Below are 19,111 nucleotides of genomic sequence, written 5' to 3' on the forward strand. Positions count from 1 at the left end.
ATGAATTAATGTAAAAAAAAGATGGAAAGTAGCTGTGGCCCAGCATTGATCTCTGCACCACCCTCATTATTGTATACAACTTATCCTCTGCCCATGTTAATATGTCATCTCCCAACATCATGAACTCTTAACTTGCAACCTTTTATTTTGGATCTTCATTGAATATCTTTTGGAAATGCCTAGAACGTAATTTGTGTCAGTGAAGTTGCTTTGCACTTGGCAAATATCCCTGTGTGAGTTGATGATGTACTTCTGAGACTACGAACGTAACTTAAATGGGGTGAAGTGAATTTCCTTGATAACTCACTGAATATATACAGCTACAGAAAATAAAGTCCCAGTCATCCTCTCTGGGGTGATTTTCTGATGTCAGTTAGACCAACTTAAAAGTAACCCTTAGTATCCTCTCACTATTTGACAACTCCTTTTAAAATTGTAGATCTGTTGTCTGTCTAGAATAAAGTTGGACTTTGCTGACAACTTGGAAAAGTATCAGAGTGCTGCTCAATATTTGCAGAAGTATTGCCTGTAAATGAACTAATGCTTTTTGAAAGGATGGATAAAGCAGAAAATTACAAGTAAAATTAAGTGATGTGCATGCATTTATGGAATATTTCATTGCTTGAGAGTACAGAGTGCACCACTATATTTAGATTTGCTGGTTGTGAAAGTTCATCACATTTTTAGCAGTTTCTTCCTTGTTGAATCTTTAGATTCATAGAATATGTACTGGTGTGTTTGTTAGAAACAGAACATTAGGAAATTTGTAAATCTTCCTTCGCTGAGAGTCTGACATTGAAATTTGTGCAGCTTATGGAATTAAGTGTGAGCAGTTTTCCAGTTTGTGTTCAGAGTTTTTATTCTAGTCTGTAATGTGATTACACCCAGAGGTTCCATTGCTTTTGTTAAGAACAACAGCCACTGTAGAATGCAGCCAGCATTGGAAAACAAAGTAGAAATGAAGTATATCCTGTACTTCATGTCAGTGCTAAAGGATATTGGGGAGTAAAATCCATAGTTTTGTATTAGTGTCACCTTCAGATCAGCAGCGGGTGGGCAGGCAGATGCCAGTTTGAAGTAGAAGAACGTAGTCCGTCTTTTTCCATTGATAAAGTAGCCTTTCAGAGTCAATGAGCTCTGTCAATGCAAGCTTGTCAAGGCTACAACTTCATAGACCTGAGAGGCGGTTTGAGAGGTCAGGCCTTTTCAAATCCGCTGTGATGCAAATGAACTTTGCTGCTTAAACAACTATTGGAATTTTTATGTCCGCTCCTTGTCTGTTTCACAAAGTCATTGACGAGACATTCAGTGCTTTTTAAATTGGGATAGCATTGTGATAAAGACCAAGTACAGATTTACGGAGGGCTGAAAGCAGTTAGATCATGTTCTTTTCATGGTACCATTAGAATCAAATCGATTTCCCTCAAGCCTTCAGAATGGCAAATTTTAACAAAGCTTTGGGGCTAGACAAGGGCCAAAATGACTGAACTGAATGTTAATTACACTCGGCAAACTTATTTTCTTTTTATTTCAGACTGAATAGCAAATAAAATTAAGAGGTGGTACTATAAACTGCTGTGTTGTTTACATGCAAAGGAGGGTTCATATTTTTTTCCACAAATAACACTGGGCAGCTTTCACAAAGTTTAGATTTGAACATATATTTAACAGATGTTTTTCACCAAATGTAAAACTTTAACCTTGTTACTTCTATATTATGGTTATGTATCTGACAGGTCACAAGTAATAAATAGGGATAGTTCTGCACATTATTAGAAGCTAGAAAGGGTGTTACATCTGGATGGCTGATGTAACCATTAAATAGGGAATTAAACCTCCCCCGAGGGTATTTTTACTTAAAGAAACTGCTGTTCTAATTCTTAAAATGCTACTGGCTTGCCAAGTAAAACTCACCGTAACTTGTGAATGTAGCTGCACTATAATCTTAGAAAAAAAATTCTCTACTTCAAATTGAAGTTAAACTGGAGATAAATTTTCAAGCTTTTAAATGTATGTTTTATTTCTACAGTCTCTTAAAAATTTTGTTTTCTACAGTTCTGAGTAATTCATTTTTTTAAAAGATGAAAATACTGATATTTTGGAGCTTGATTATATTCACTTGCTTAAATATATTGTTTGATTGTAACATACACAATGTGTTATACATTGTTTTAATCAAAAACTCAGTTGCTAGGTTTTTTGGATGTTTAGAAGATATTCCACCCCACTTACTGAAAATGTGAATTATCAATATATTTTCCTGTTCTAGTTGTAATATCAAGCCAGTAACAGTCTTTAAAACAAATGGCTTATAACATCAATGGCAGTTTTAAGTTCCAGAATTTTATTTCAACAATGTAACTTAACATTTGAAGAATGAATTTTCTCACCTATTTTAACATTAAGTTTGCAAAGTTTTGATTTTCTGGTGAAGTTGCTACAGGCTTGACTCTTGCCTCACTAAATTAACAAGAATGGTTACCATACCCATAAAATTTCACTAGGTTGTCTAAACTCTCAGACTTTAAGGGGAAATTATTTCTCCCAAATTCCCATGGGAATATCTGTTCCCCGGTTATTTTGAAAAATTGCAATTTTTTAACCAACCTATGAAGCTTAAGTTGTAAGTTATAACAGAAAAGAACAAATGAGTACCTCATACCTGTTTTTGCTTTGTTTTCTGACATCCTTTTAAACAGTGATGTACTTTGGTTTGTGAGCAGCAGCTGCATCAATGATGTAGTTGAACTGCAGGGCAATGTTTAATGGCTTTTCTGCACCTGCAGCTATAGAGGCTTATTTTGACACCTGGCTTCATCACTTATTTACCCGCTTCTTCCACCCCCCCATTCCAAACCTTTGTAAAAAGAACATTTTTTTCTCTGCTATCGGAGTCCAATTCCCGTTGATATATAGATATATGTTAGTGATATGAAAGGGGTAATCAGTAGGGATTCCTTTGTCTCTCTGGCTCCATTAAACTCAATATTGCTAGTAGTACATGTTCTATTTCTGATTCAAACAAATCACAAACTAGCTTTCAGTCATGGACATCCCCAAATATACTGCACAGTATATTTGTTCTTCTCATTTTGCACAATTAAATCTGATGAAGCAATGTGAACACTATAAGCAAATAGTAAAACATTTCACCAGCTGATGGTTTTACTTTACTGTATTTGGGAAAATAATTTTATCATTCAAGTAATAGTTTGCAGTGCCAGACTTCAAGAAAGGATGTAGCTCTCAACTTGCTGCATTTGCATTAAATCTAATTACTGATTGTTCTTTCCAATTTCGATGAGCTGGATCAAGAAACTTAATAATTGAATACCAATAATAGTTTTTAACAAAAACCTCTACGCAACAGTTTTTTCAAGAATGTATAAAATTAATTTGACGTTGGGCAGAGCCTTTGATTCACCATTTCAGAAATACTGTATCAAATATGGATATGCAAACACATTTTGAAATATTCTGACTAGATTTTGACAGTGTTTCCTATATACATCTTGCTCTTTGTTTTATATATATCACATCTGTATTTGTTGCATGCATTATTTTGTAATTATCTTAACTAAAATGATATTAAAATTAAGTACTTTATAATAGTAATAAATTTCTCCTTTGATTTGGGCACAAGGGGAGTGGGGGTACACGAGAAATGAGCACCATTTTAGTTAACTATATAACACTAAAGGTGCTTTGGCAGAACACAGAGCTGTGGTATAAGACCACCCTGTATTCAGTCACTGTCCCCACACCTCTTTGCTTCTTCCATTCATACAAGCAGCTGCACTGCAAAGTTTTTCAGAAGCCAGTCAAGAGTAAAATTCTACCTCATTTGTCTTCCAGACACGAAGATCGATCGAGAAGTTATTAGAATGGGAAAACAATAGGTTATACCACAAGGTGAGTGCCGCAGGGAGCAACTTTAGCATGGGGTTCAGGCCATTGGGGTCTGAATTGCACAGTATGGAAACAGATGCTTTTGTTGGTAGAAAAATATGAAAGATGGATAAATGGGTTTGTCTGGATGTAGGAATAAAATGGAAGTCATTTTTCTTTCTTTTCTCCATTTCTTTTCCAGCTGTGCTTGCACTGGAGACTGAGCAAAAGGAAATGTGAAACCAATAACATGATGGAATATGTAAGTTAAAGGGCTGTTTTGTTACTTTCTCTATTAAATGATCATTTATTTTGCTTCTGATCTTATTCTTTCAATAGTTATTAATCAGAAAGGTGTCAGCCTACTTAGTCGCTTGAGTGGAAAAATTTATTACGGTCCACAGATGCACATATTCACGTGCAAGGCAGATTTATAAAGTTATGAATGGCCTGAAAACAAGGCTTGCACTGTGTTCTGAAAATAATAAATTAATTGCCAGAATGAATGAACTGAAATGAATTAAGGGGGTTGGTGTGTCTGTCCAAAGAGAAGAATCTTTATTAAAGTTCATCACAAAAATGTTTAAGCCTGTTTTAGTTTAACTATGCAAAGTAAAATGGTAATCTATCTTCCAAACACACACACTGCAATCTGAACAATAATCTAATGGGGAAGTGACGGGTCCCATGAGAACCAAGTACAATCATTGTTGTGGTCAATGAGTAGACAGAACGGCTATTTATTGAGTAGAAACCTCATAAAGCTGGAGTTAAATTTGTGACCAAAGCATGCATGCAGTTTCCTTGTTTGCTTTGAAATCGTTAAAGGAATACAGCTTGGGTCATTGAATTTTGTATTGCATTTGTCAGAAGTTTCACTGCTTCTGAAATGTTTTGTGAGTATTTTATAAACTTGGTATTGTTTAGTCAAAAAAAAATTGAGAGTTAGGGTTGATCACATTGTGACAGATTTGTAGAATAAAAATTTTGTCTTCCACAGTTCCTTCACCAATCTCACATCACTCACATTCAGATATGATTAGTGAATTTCTTGCTATACCTATACACCAGATCCCTATAAGATGAGGCACATCACTTGATGTCACTGTTGTGAGCCTGGTAATATGATCTCAGTTTAAGGGAAGAATTGAGGAGGGACAGAAAAAAATGGACAACAGCTTAGGATAACTTGCTAATACTGAATACTGTAGACAGAGGGACAATACCTAAATGATGTCTGCTGTTAAAATGCATTACTTGTTTTTTTTTAAATGCAAGTAGAATCAAAATGTTCTGAGATTGGTATGTAAATTGCATTGTGCCCATTGCATATAGTTACATGGTCATTCTTCGGTTTCTGATCCTCAATTTGATTCAAATTGATTAATTGCATCATAACTTCTCCCAAACTATTTACATTAATTGATATTTTTCTTAGAGGTTACAAATTAATTTTGGAGGATTCCCTTGTGTTAAGTGTCTGTATTCCGTGGAAACTTTTAAGATTGTGAAAGGCATTAGATTTTAGTAGACTTTCACTCTTCATTTTATTGTTAGAAAGCATAACATCTCATATTCTTTCTTCTTGTGGAATTTCACACATGTTATTTAACATCTACTTAATGTCTAATTTAAATATAAGCTTTTCTTATCACCTTTCTTCTGTTAATGGAATTGAAAACCCTATTTGAAACCAAAGTCTACAAGATAACAAAAGCCTTTCAAAATGCTTTTTTGTGTGGAACAGCACCCATTCGCTGAATTGATTGCTATAGATTATTTGTAACATCAGCAACTATATCAAACATGTTGATTTATGAGAATGTGAAAGGCACGTGAAGAGTTTTTTGTAATGCAAAGGAGGGAGGACCTGAGTGAGTTGTTAAAGATTTTTCTCTTCACAGATAGCAATGTCATGTTCCTAGTCTCCAAACAAACTTAGTGTTTGAATTAAGGTTCATTCTTTGCTGGTACAAACTTTCATTTATAGTTACAGCTAAAGATTAGCTGTATATTGATTTCTTTTTAAATTTAAGATAACTGGTGGAGCAAGATAAGCTAGCACAAATGTTGATATCAATTTTAAATTATTTCCAGTAAACAAATCAGTAGAATTTATTAAATACTAAATAAATTGTAGCATTAATGACAAAATAACAACCATTTTTGTTCCCTGTTACAAACTCCCCTATTTCAGGCTATAGAGGACCAACATTTTTCATCATCAATTTTTTTTTTCTTCACATACCTATAGAAACAGATATGCCGTAAATTATATGTTTCTCAAAATTTATGGCATATCTGTTGGCTGTCATTCCTCCGTATCATTGATACATTGTTTGGATATAATTGTTTTGTTTTTAATAACTATTTTGTTTTCAATTTCTTCCTTCTCAGGTCATCTTAATAGAGTTTTTACCGAAGACGCCAATATTTCGACCAGACTAGCAACAGACTTTGTTATCAGAGACTTGGTTCAAGTGTGTTGTCCTTCCAATGGTGCCTTGCTTGGTACTCCTAGTGAGGATTGTTAGTCTCAGAGATTCTTATTATTGTTATCCAATTTTTCATTCCTTGTTTGTCCATACATTTTTGCTCAAATTAACTTTTTCTATGTTTCTCAATTTGCATTCCATCTTTCCTCCTTAATAGTTCACTTAGGATGCTTATCTTATTATTCCTCTTATTCTTTTAAAATGCTTCTAATAGTCATCATGATCCTTGATGCCGATTTCTTTTGCACACAACAACTTTACAACACTCACCAAAGTAATGGCTGTACAGTTACTAAAATAATCAGTTTGGTAATAATACCTGTGAATGGTTCCACATTTTTCTAGAGGCTTTTGATAAAGGAGTAAAATTACTATTTTCTTTATTAGAAAAATTGAATTCTTTCCATATTCTGTACGCAGTACCTGCAGAGCAAACAGATGTAGCTTCTTTGTGCTATGTTGTTCTCTCATTTCATTTTAATGCACCACGTTTTTTCATTTCTTTCCTTTTTTAAATTTGAACTTGAGACCAACAGTGCGCGCACACAGAAACACATTCTACCACGGCTATGGAAGTAACAACATTCATATGAAGAAAACAGAAGAAATAAGGTCAAATGGCTCTGCCTACATGTTAAACATTGAACTCAAAACAAATGGACTGCAATACCTTGAAATAATACTGTAACAAAATGAGAAGAAGGCCTTTGCATGCATTGTATGGTCATTTGAAGCTGGGACCATGGAAAATGCAGCAGAATCACAGCCAGAAAATGGATACTTTGTTCAGGTAGCTGCCATAAATTGTGGCTTTTACAACTTCTGTTACTCTATTTGTTTACTTTTTTCTGTACAAATTAGATTTGCATATAGATATGTTTATTTGCTGTATAGATGTTCACAAATTATAGTTCATTATTCAGACTTGTGTATATTGTATAGACTTTTAGATCAGGTCATATTAAAAAAATTCTGCACCTCAGATAATGGGACTTTGAGTGCATTCAAAGAAGTGCTCCTTTCCATTCATTTCAATGCTACCAGAAGTCATGGTGCAGGTTGAAGTTTTTTTAGTGTTTTTTTAATTTTAGGTTTGCTCAGACTTTTAGAAAGTCAGTTATCTCTCTGAAATTGACCCTTGTTATTGAAAGGGTCAGTTTTTATTTTTAAATACAAAATCTGGAATGTAGAGACAATCCTTTAAATTCCCATATGTTGGGTTAGTATCTTTGCCTGCCCCTTGAAAAAACCAATTGCCTATCTCTTGCGTTTGTTCAAAATATCCCACAATGAATTTCAATTTGTGAAATATATGAAGATTGTATTATTAAATTTGATCAGATGTGCCACTATTCAATACACTTGCAAATTATGAGTTATAAAAATCGAATTTATAATTAACTTGAGACTTTTACTCTAGATCATAATGTAATACTATCCTGGATAATATGCCAGTACATCAACTTTATACCTAGTTCTGAAGCACAGAGAGTAAGGGAAAACATCAAGATTTCACGTGACATTCCTTTTCATTGTGTTTTTAAAAAAGCTTTATCATTCTGCTGTGATAGAGAGGGGAAGATACTTTGTTTCTCATTTGTACAAATGTTATAATAACCTGACAGACCAAAGGCAGTAGAAGTTTTGTTTGATAGCAATTCAGTAATTTCTGATTTGTTCTCTTTATAGCGGAATATGTCATCCATTTATTGTAACCTAAGGAGCAATACTACCCAGTCAATTCATTAATTGTGTAGCCATTCTATAAGCAATAATGTTTCTGTGGACGTATGATCTGCCACCAGCTAATCACCTTTTTATTGCTGGCTAATTGTTTCAGTCAGTTCATATGCATGTTCAGATGTTATGTTTGTTGTTTATATTGCATTTGTATCTGCTTGTGCTCATGGTTTACTTCAAATTCATTTAGATTATCTGGCTGCAAGTGACTGTCCTAAGGGCAATGTACACAGAATTCCTACAAATGGCTAAATGAGAACGAGTTAATTCAGAAATAAAAGACACTGGTCAGAAATATTTAGCGTTGTAATATTAATACAACTTAAAATATGAATACACATTTCTTGTGATTTTATCAAAGCATTAGAATACATCTCCATTAATTGGAAATCAAGCACTGCCTATTATTATAAACACATTGATCTTTGTGTTGGATTGAGTTTCATCATTTTATTTTATGGGCCTGTGAGTTGTTATCTCTGTGCTTGAATGTTATGCCTTGGGAAAAGGACAAAATGATTGAAAACACTTCAGCTAAATCTTGGTACACATGTCAGTGGCGTATGGCATGCTCTGGTACCAAGTCTAGTTCATCACCTTGCTAAAATGGACTAATTATTAATAAAAGAAAATATGTACTAATATCAAGTAATTTTCCTCTCACATTTTATCTTTAACTAGTCCCTAACAATCACTGATGATTGTGTTCTAAACTTGGTCAAGTAGCAGGATTTCTGTATAAATACCAGGTGCACTTGAGTAATTATAAAGTGCAGTTTTCTTTCACATTGGCCAAAATATCTATCTTTGCTCTAAGTGATAATTTAATGAAAGTCTGTGAAACAATGGCTTTCTAGTTGTAGGTTAAATCTATTTAATCATGTTTACAGTACTGGCTTTATGTAACTGCAGCAAACTTTTAAATTCCTTAATGTATTATACATTTGGGATTTTGGTGTGTAATTTTTTTTTGCTATAGGCTATCAGGAAACCTGACCCTAGATTGGAGTTTCTCTGCAAATATTAAGTTATGAGTCTTGTATTAAATCATTTTTTGCGACTTAAAAGTTTTTTATCCAAACAGTATAATCCAGGTTTGTGTTGGAAAGGAAGTGATTTTAAAATTAGTAAGAAGTCATAACTTAAGTTTTGACTGAAACTCATTGTGTTCAGAGGTGAATGTAAAATTAGCAGATGTGAAAAATGCAATTGATGCTTTTTGAACAGTTTACGATATGAAAAATATAGAAACTTAGAAAACAAGATCAGGAGTAGGCCATTTGGCACTTCAAACCTGCTCCAACATTCAATATGATTATGGCTGAATGTCAACTTAGTACTCTGTTCCCAATACCCTTTGAGCCCTTAAGTCTTAAAAGCTATACCGAACTCCTGTTTGAAAACATTTGATGTTTTGGCCTCAACTGCTCTCTGTGGCAGAGAATTCCACAGGGACACCACTGACTGGGAGAAGAACTTTCTCCGGCAAATAAATAGTAATGTCTTGAAAAGAATCCACATTACAGAAGAGGAGGTGTTAAAATACATAAAAGTAGATAAATCCCTGAGACCTGATCAAGTGTATCCTGGGACGTTGTAGGAAGGTGGGGAAGAAATTGGGGGGGCCCCAAGCAGAGATGGCCACGGATGAGTTGTTGTAAGACTGGAGGATAACTCATGTGCTACTATTTAAGAATGGCAGCAAGGAAAAGCCAGGGATTACAGACCAATGAATCTGACTTCAGTGGTGGTGCATTGTTAGAGGGGATATGAGAGACAGGATCCACATGCATTTGGAAAGGCAAAGACTGATTTAGGGATAGTTAGCATGGCTTTGTGAATGAGAAATGTCTCACAAACTTAGTTGAATTTTTTGAAGGGGTGGCAAAAAAGATTGATGAAGTCAGAGTGGTAAATATGGATTTCAGCAAAGTCTTTTGCAAGGTTCCACATGGTAGATTGGTTAGTAAGGTTAGATCACATGGGATCCAAGGAGAACTAATCAGTTGGATACAAAATTGGCTTGATGTTAGGATGGTGGTAGAGATTGTTATTCAGATTGGAGGCCTGTGACCATTGGTGTGCTGCAAGGATTGATGCTGGGTCCATTATTGCTTTGGATGAGCATATAGGAGGCATGGTGAATAAGTTTGTGGTTAACACCAAAATTGGCAGTGTAGTGGACAACAAAGAAGGTGATCTAAGAGTACAAAGGGAGGGAAACAGGCCCTTCGGCCCAACAAGTCCACACCAACCTGCCAAAGTGCAACCCACCCAGACCCATTCTCCTACATTTACCCCTTCGCCTAACACTATGGGCAATTTAGCATGGCCAATTCATCTAACCTGCACATTTTTGGACTGTGGGAGGAAACCAGAGCACCTGGAGGAAACCCACGCAAACACAGGGATGTGCAAACTCCACATAGTCAGTCGCCTGAGGTGGGAATTGAACCCTGGTCTCTGGCGCTGTGAGGCAGCAGTGCTAACCACCGTGCCGCCCACAAGTTTAATATAGATAAATATGAAGTGTTACATTTTGATAAGAGAAACCAGATCGGGATTTGTACTGCTAATGATAGGGCCCTCGGGAGTGTGGTTGAACAGAGAGATCTAGAGATGCAGGTACCTACTTCCTTGAAAATACTCACAAGTAGAGAGGATGGTGAAGATCCTTTATCAAGTCAGGAGTCAGAACACCATGTTGGGGTTGTACAAGACATTGATGAGGCCACATTTGGAGTGCTGCATACAATTCTGGTTGCTGTAGGAAGGATGTTTTTAAATTGGAGATAGTACAAAAAGATTTACAAGAATGTTACTGAGACCAGAGTTTGAGTTAGGAGAGGCTGGATCGGCTGGGACTGTTTTCCCTGGAGCAGAGAAGGCTGAGGAGTGACCTTGTAGACATTTATAAACTCATATGGCGCATCGATCAGGTGAAAAGCCAAGTCTTTTCCCCAGCGTAGGGGAGTCCAAAATTAGGGGGCATGGGTTTAAGGAAAGAGGGAAAAGATTTAAAAGGGACATGAAAGGCAACTTTTTCCACACAGGATGGTGTGCATATAGAATGAACTGGTGGAGGCAAGTACAATTATAAAATTTAGAAGACATTTGGACAGATACATAAATTCGAATGGTTTAGAGGGATATGGGTCAAATGCAGGAAAATGGGACTAGTTTAGTTTAGGAAATCTGGTTGGCATGGACAAGTTGGGCCAAAGGGTCTGTTTCTATGCTGTGGCTCTAACCCCTGCATGATCTATCCTGTATCCCTCAGACTATGACCCCTGTTTCGGGACTCCCTGGTCATTGGGAACATCCTTACGATGTTTACACTGTTTAGTCCTGTTATAACTTTATAGGTTTTGATATTGCTCCTCATCTTCCTGAACTCCTGTAGTCTTATATCCAGTCTGACATCAGAACATCAGTCTTGCCATCCTAGGAATCGGTCTGGTAAGCTTTGTGGCACTACCTCCATAGGCAAACATCCATCGCAAGGACACCAAAAGTGCATGTTGTACTCCAAGTGTGGTCTCCCCAAGGGTATTTGAAAAGGCAAGGATTGATTAGGGATAGTCAGCAAGGCTTTGTGTGTGGGAAATCCTGTCTCACAAACTTAATTCCGTTTATTGAAGAAGTAACAAAGAGGATTGATGAGGGCAGAATAGTAGACATGATCTATATAGAATTCAATAAGGCGTTCAACAAGGTTCCCCATTGGAGACTGGTTAGCAAGGTTAGATCTCATGGAATACAGGGAGAACTAGCCATTTGGATACAGAACTGGCTCAAAGGTAGAAGACAGAGGGTAGTGGAGGAGGGTTGCTTTTCAGACTGGAGGCCTGAGACCAGTGGAGTGCCACAAGGATCTGTGATGGGTCCACTGCTTTTCATCATTGATCCACATGATATGGATGTGAGCATTAGAGGTATAGTTAGTAAGTTTGCAGATGACACCAAAATTGGAGTTGTAGTGCAAAAGTGAAGAAGGTTACCTCTGATTACAACAGGATCTTGATCAGATGGGCTTAGAAGTGGCAGGTGGAGTTTAATTTAGATAAATGTGAGGTGCTGCATTTTGGGAAAGCAAATCTTAGCAGGCCTTATATACTTAATGGTAAGATCCGAGGGAGTGTTGCTGAACAAAGAGACCTCTGAGTGCAGGTTCAAAGCTCCTTGAAAGTAAAGTCGCAGGTAGATAGGATAATGAAGAAGGCGTTTGGTATGCTTTCCTTTATTGGTCAGAGTATTGAATGCAGGAGTTGGGAGGTCATGTGGCTGTACAGGACATTTATAGGCTACTTTTGAAATATTCCGTGCAATTCTGGTCTCCTTCATATCGGAAGAATGTTGTGAAACTTGAAAGGGTTCAGAAAACATCTACAAGGATGTTGCCAGGGTTGGAGGATTTGAGCTATAGTGAGAGGTTGAATAGGCTGGGGCTGTTTTCCCTGAAGCATCGGAGTCTGTGGGGTGACCTTATACAGGTGTATAAAATCATGAAGGGCATGGACAGGATAAACAAACAAGGTCTTTTCTTTGGAATGGAGGAGTCCTGAACCAGCGGGAATAGGTTTAGAATGAGAGAGGAAAGATCTAAAAGAGACCTAAGGGACAACTTTTTCACGCAGAGGGTGGTGCTTGTGTGCACTGGGCTGCCAGAGGAAGTGGTGAAGGCTCATACAATTACAACATTTAACAGATATCTGGAAGGGTATATGAACAGGAAGAGTTTGGAGGGATATGAGCCAGATGCAGGTAAGTGTGACTAGATTGGGTTGGGATATCTGGTCAGCATGGACCAGATGAGTTCGACCAAAGGATCTGTTTCCATGCTGTACATCTCTGACTCTATGACCCTGTGTAATTGCAGCCAGTCATCCCTGCTCCTGTACACCAGATCTCCCCCTGTGAAAGCCAGTATACCACTTATCTTTTTCACTGACTCCTGCACCTAAATGCTTACTCTCAGTGACTGGTGTATGAGGATATCCAGGTCTCATTGCACCACCACTTTTGCCATCTCTCGCCATTCAGGAAGGGTTTCCACTGTGAATCTTAGGAAATCATAAACATGTTTCCAAAGAGCTTTTCTTAATATAATATGCAAATGTGCAGAAGAATTCATTGCTGAAAGAGCATTTGAAGAAATGTTTTACTTAATGGAGTTAATGGAAATATTGCTGAAAAAGGACGCATTGTGTCAAAGTATTTTCTCTTGTGCTCATTGGGACATTTTACAAGAGGATCAATTCACAGGAAAACCAGCATTTATATTGCATGCCAAGAGGATGCTAATTGATTGGCAAGTAGATACTGTTTAGTAACGGTGTTGCCATGTAGAGTGCACCCACTAATGCTGTTAATTGCCAGGCTAGCTTAAGCAGGTTGACTCTGGAGCAATGCCCAGTGAAATGAATTAGCTAATAGCTGTCAATAGTTTTGGTGAGTTGAAATCAGTATGTGTGCATGCTATTTGTATTTGCAAAGAGCAGGGCTCTGTGTATTAATAGCTTCCAATATATACACATGTGCCATACCGTCACTTTGACTGATGATTTTTTAAACTGGTTGTCAATGTAATTCTCTGCACATTCAGACTTATCCAACAAATGACTAGTTAGAGAATCATATGTAAGTTGGGCACTGTGTTGCATGCTTTGCGAGTGCAATCTCGTTGGGTTTGGCAAGTACCTTGATTTTCTTGAGAGACTTCAAACAATGAAGGAACTGAACTGTTTGACTGCAGTTTAAATGACTTGACTATGAGGATATGTCTTTCGGACAGCATCACACCAGCACTGAAATTCATATATCATATTACTCATTTGTGATAGGTCGAACGTCATTTTAGTTTGACAGCAGCATCCTGTTAGTGGCAAACACTACTCATATGGTTGTTGGATGGAAGCAGCATGAATGTGTACATGTATTGTGCCTGTTTCAACTCAACAGTGCCTACTATTCTGTGGCCTATTTTTCGGGGCAATGTTCCAACTAATCAACCAACCTGTCTGGTTTAAGGGTTAAAGTTTTGACAGTGAACGTCAATCAGCATTAATGGATGCCTTCTCTATGGTAGCACCTCTACCAAACAGCATCTACTTGCCAATCAATCAGCATTCTCTCATGCAGTATAACATTTTTCTTTTGAATTCATGTTCTTGTAAAATGTCTTTGTGAATGTAAGACAAAAAACATTGATAAATGTTGTCCCCCAAGCAACATACTAAACTACTATTAATTAAAATATTTATAGGCTATCCACGACATCTATTACCGAATTAATTAGATAATCAACAATATGTAAACCACTGCATTTGGAATTTACCTGAACACGACAGGACTTTTTTATTATGAGAGATGAGTAGAAAAGACATAAGAAGAAATTGAACATTGTGATACATGTTACTGGATGTATGGAAACATAAATTGGCTGAATTGTCCTGGGTGTTCTCATTATCTTTGTGTCTATTAGTTAGTAGTTAATTGTCATTTAATTCTTTGCTAAATCTCTTGGTTGGAGGAGCTACACATCAGACTTTAACAGCATGATTAATAAAAATGATGTTCCTTAACAACTTGTTCATTTTTCAATTGTGATATATGACACAAGCAGGAAGGTGACCAGATCATTTTTGAACTTTTGCAACAAATCCACATTCCAAACACAAGCCAATTGCTTGTTGCAAATATCTATGAGCATTGCAAACAGACCAGGCCATTAGGCAACTAGGCGAAAGTGAGGACTGCAGATGCTGGAGATTAAAGTCAAGATTAGAATGATGCTGGAAATGCACAGCAGGTCAGGCAGCATCTGAGGGACAGGAAAATTGATGTTTTGGGCAGCACACATACTAAAATTGAAACGATACAGAGAAAATTAACATGGCCCCTGCACAAGGCATCAGTCAACTGTCATCTGTTGACCTAAGAAATTAAGAAAATCAACCAGGTTGGGAAGACCACTTTTACCAGAAGTATTTTAAAGCGTTTTTAACCACTTCGATGTCCAAATGATCATATAGAGAGAGTGAAACTTTTAATTTGGCAATACCAGCTTCTGCTCAAAAATGAGCAATTTGACAATGAAAATTGGTTACCAATCTTATTTTGTGCATAACATTTACTTGTCTTCTGTTAGGTATCTTGTAGGCCCAATTGTTTAAGCATGCTAATTCAAATCCTACATTTTAAAGGCTCAACAGGTCTCTATGTAGCTGTTCACTAACCTAGATCAGCAACAAAAATCATCAGCAAGATCACCCTTGAGGGTATGGTTTCTAATGGTATTTAAAAGGGGTCATAAACTGCCCACTGGTAAATCACAAGCTATTTATTTTTTTTTAAACTTGACAGTAACTTTTTCTAGAATTCACTACTGTCATTGAAAGTAACCTGGTAATTCAGCAAGGGGTTTTGACATTTCTGTTACGGCAAACTTATGCATGGTATCAGTGGATTTTCTAATTATGTTCTTACAGTGGTTGGAAAGAGAGGGTTAGCTGGCCAGAAACCAGTGAGTTGTAGCTATTGTTGGAAGGTGGGCAGCTTGTCTTAATACTGGTTACTGAGCGTGCTTTGCTATAAGCTTATGGCTCATCTTTGATCCCAGTTCCACTTTCCGGTCCTATCCCATATGCTTTATTTGTCTTACCACCCAAAATTGATTGATCTTGGCAATGAATCTGCTCAACACTAAACATCTTCACAGCCTTGTGGAGGGTGAATTTCAAAGGTTCAGATTCCTTGGTGTGAAGAACGGTTTCCTCACGTTGGAACCAACTGGTGCCAATTCTTTATCTTAAGAACGAGCCATAAGAAATCGCCTGTTGACATTTACCCCATCAAACTTTCTTGGAATCTTTCATATTTCATTTTTTTAATTCACTCGTGGAATGTGGGGATCTCTGCCTAAACCAGCATTTATTGCCCATCCCTTAGTGCCAGAGGAGAGTTAAGAGTCAACCACATTACTGGGAGACACATATAGGCCAGAACAGGTAAGGATGACAGATTTCTTGCCTAAAGGAGGTTAGTAAACCAGATGGGTTTTTTTTTCCTGACAATCAACGCTGGTTTCATGGTCATCATTACACTTTTAATTCTCAATTCTTTGTTGAGTTTCTGGATTAATGGTCTAGTAATAATAGCATTAGGCCATTGCTACCTCAGTGAGACCATTTTTCATTCCTCTAAGCAATAGAGAGTATTGAAACACCCCATTCAATCTCTCCTCTTAGGAGCGCTCTGTCATTGCAGGAAAGTATTTGTTGAACCTTTATGCACAGACTTTATCCATTTTTTCCATAGAGAAAGCTGTTCATAGTAGTGCATGTATGAATTGATTGTGAACAAAGTAGTTAAGGGGATGAACAAGAAAGAAGTGGAGGAGTCTGAGCCTTTGCAAATTGTCAGCAGATCTATGGTGCCTTGCAGCCTGTATGAATGAAAGCAATGGGCTCCAAGTTGAATGAGCAAACTGAACACAGTACAGTGGAATAGGAAGCTATGAGAACAAATGGGGTTAATATGGATGAAGTGGTAGGGGACAGTCTCCTGCAGCTGCGAGCAAGAGATGGCTGTGTTCCTTACTTGCTGATAAGGTTGGGACATTTGCTGTAGTTAGAGTGAAATTTGTAGTGGGAGATGGAGGATCCAATTGTCATGATCCATGTAAGTATGAATGTCATGGGTAAGACTAGAAAAGAGGTTTTTCTTAGAGAGTGGGAGTAGCTAGATACCAAAGTAATAGCAGAATCTTAAAAATAATAACTTTTTGATTATTGTCTGAGCCACAAGCAAATTAGTGTTGCCAAATGGGTTGCAATTCTAGGACTCTGTCATGAACACAAGGGAACGAATGGACCACTGTTAGGGTGGCCATCATTGGAACCATGCTGGGAATGGTGTTCTGCTTAGCCGTATAAAAACGGCATGCTACACAGGGCTTTAAACTAAATATTCGGGGTGGGGAAGATAACGTGAGGGAAGATTTCATAAATTTAAGAGATGAGATAAGAGATCAAGATTGCAAGAAGGAAACTGTGATGTGCGACAGGAAAGAATAGAATAGCTAATGTAGCTGGAGTTTTGAAAATAAAAAAAAATAAGGGTACTCTGAATGTCATTCGCATACCAATGATTTGCTGGCTAAAATAGAAGTCAACAGATATGCTCTAGTTGTCTTTAGGGAGACAGCTGCAGGCTGATCAATGCTGAATTCAAGGATATTTGGTGATTAGGATGGGCAAAATGGTAAAAAAAGAGAGGTGGGTACATTTCATAATATATTGAGATTAGTACATCAGTGAGAGGAGATCTTACATTTCAAAAAAAACAATCAAGATGTAGAATCATTTGGGTGAAGCTAAGAAACAACAAGATGCAACAAAGTTTGGGAGTTTTTTTTAAATAGGTCATCAAATAATAGTGGTAATGTACAGCATGTTATAAATCAAAATTAGAGGTATGTGTAACTAGGATAATAGATTATTTGTGGGATTGCAATGATTATTCGACTCAATAAATCTAATGCTGTCAAGGAGAAATTCTTGAAATATATAAAAGATGGTTTTCTGGACAGCATGTTGAGCAATCCACTAGAAACTGACCTATTTTCGATCTAGATTCTGCTGTGAGAAAGAACCAATTAAACTCATTCTGAAGGAACATCTAGGAAAAAGTGCCATAATGTTGTAGGGTTTTGTATAAAGTTTGAAAATCATATCAATCTGTATGAAACTAGAGTCTTTAACTATAGGAAACTACAAAGTTATGAAGGTCAAATTGGTCAATTGGGAAACTATATTAAAACAGCATGACAGACAGGAAAAAGGCTAGTATTTTAAAAATTTATACACAGTTTACAAAAACTTATCTTTAAGGCAACCGAATCCAGAGTAAAAGTGATTTAATCATGGCTAATGAGAAATTAAATTGGATTAAATAGTTGCATTAGATCAAAACTTTGTAAAATGCTGCCAATCATCAGGCAATTTTAATCAGCTAAGGAAGAACAAGAAAATGATGAAGAAAAGATAGGTTGTGAAAGTAAAGTAATACAAAACATGGTTAGCACTACTGTCTCATAGCGCCAGGAACCCAGGTTAGATTCCACCCTCTAGCAACTGTGGAGAGTTGGCATGTTCTCCCCATGTTGTCATGGGTTTCCTTTGGGTGCTCTGATTTCCTCTCACAGTCCAAAGATGTGCAGGTTAGATAATTTGACCATGGGCAGTGCAGGGTTGCAGGGATAGCATGGGGAATGGGTGTGGGTGGACTCAATAGGCTGAATGGCCTGCTTCCACACAGTAGAGATTCTAAAATTCTATATGTGGACAAAACCTTCAATAACAGTATGAAAAAGAAAACATTAGATAAATGAGTCCAATATAGAGAAGTTTTTAAAAGGAGAATAAGGAAAATGCTATGTCCAAAAAAATCAAGAACTGTGGATACTGGAAATCAGAAACAAAAACAGAAACAACTGGAAAACTCCATAGGTCTGGTACCCTCTGAAGAGAAAGCAGAGTTAATGTTACAGGTTCAGTGACCCTTCAGAACTGTAACACAAATACTATGTACCTGTCTTCGTAGAGGAGCTTTTTAAAAAAAACTCTCAAAAATACTAGAGAAGTAGGGATTAATGAGAATGAAGAATTGAAATGAATGAGAATAAAAGAAATTAGTATTTAGAAAATGTAGTCCTTGAGAAGTTAACGGGACTGAAATTTGATAAATCCCCACTGACTTGTTTATCAACATTGCAGAATATTGAAAAAAGGAAATGTAGAGATAGTAGATGCAACTTCCAAATATTATATAATTTTTGGAATGGTTCCTATCATTGAAAGGTAGCAAATTTAAGGAGAGAGAAAACTGAAAATGAGCTTGACATCAAAAGTACTGAAAATGCTAGAACCTACTGAACATGGTAAGATTGGACAGAGTTCACGTGAATTTTGACATGAAAGGGAAAT

The 19,111-nt window shown here is 36.8% G+C and overlaps 1 protein-coding gene and 1 pseudogene across 1 annotated transcript in view; both read left to right on the top strand.

The window, feature by feature from the left end:
* The window catches only part of LOC132819342 (cysteine-rich hydrophobic domain-containing protein 2), a 56,790-nt gene extending 48,372 nt beyond the window's left edge, over nucleotides 1–8,418 (top strand). The window contains exons 4-6 of the mRNA XM_060830801.1: nucleotides 3,856–3,912; nucleotides 4,091–4,150; nucleotides 6,286–8,418. Coding sequence (XP_060686784.1) covers nucleotides 3,856–3,912; nucleotides 4,091–4,150; nucleotides 6,286–6,336 — 168 coding nt within the window. The 3' untranslated portion in view covers nucleotides 6,337–8,418. The remainder of the gene's footprint in view (nucleotides 1–3,855; nucleotides 3,913–4,090; nucleotides 4,151–6,285) is intronic.
* Nucleotides 8,419–14,965: 6,547 nt separating this feature from the next.
* LOC132821065 (U6 spliceosomal RNA) lies at nucleotides 14,966–15,034 on the top strand (annotated as a pseudogene).
* Nucleotides 15,035–19,111: the final 4,077 nt, after the last annotated feature.

The sequence above is a fragment of the Hemiscyllium ocellatum genome, chromosome 1, assembly GCF_020745735.1.
Source record: "Hemiscyllium ocellatum isolate sHemOce1 chromosome 1, sHemOce1.pat.X.cur, whole genome shotgun sequence".
Taxonomy (NCBI): Eukaryota; Metazoa; Chordata; class Chondrichthyes; order Orectolobiformes; family Hemiscylliidae; genus Hemiscyllium; species Hemiscyllium ocellatum.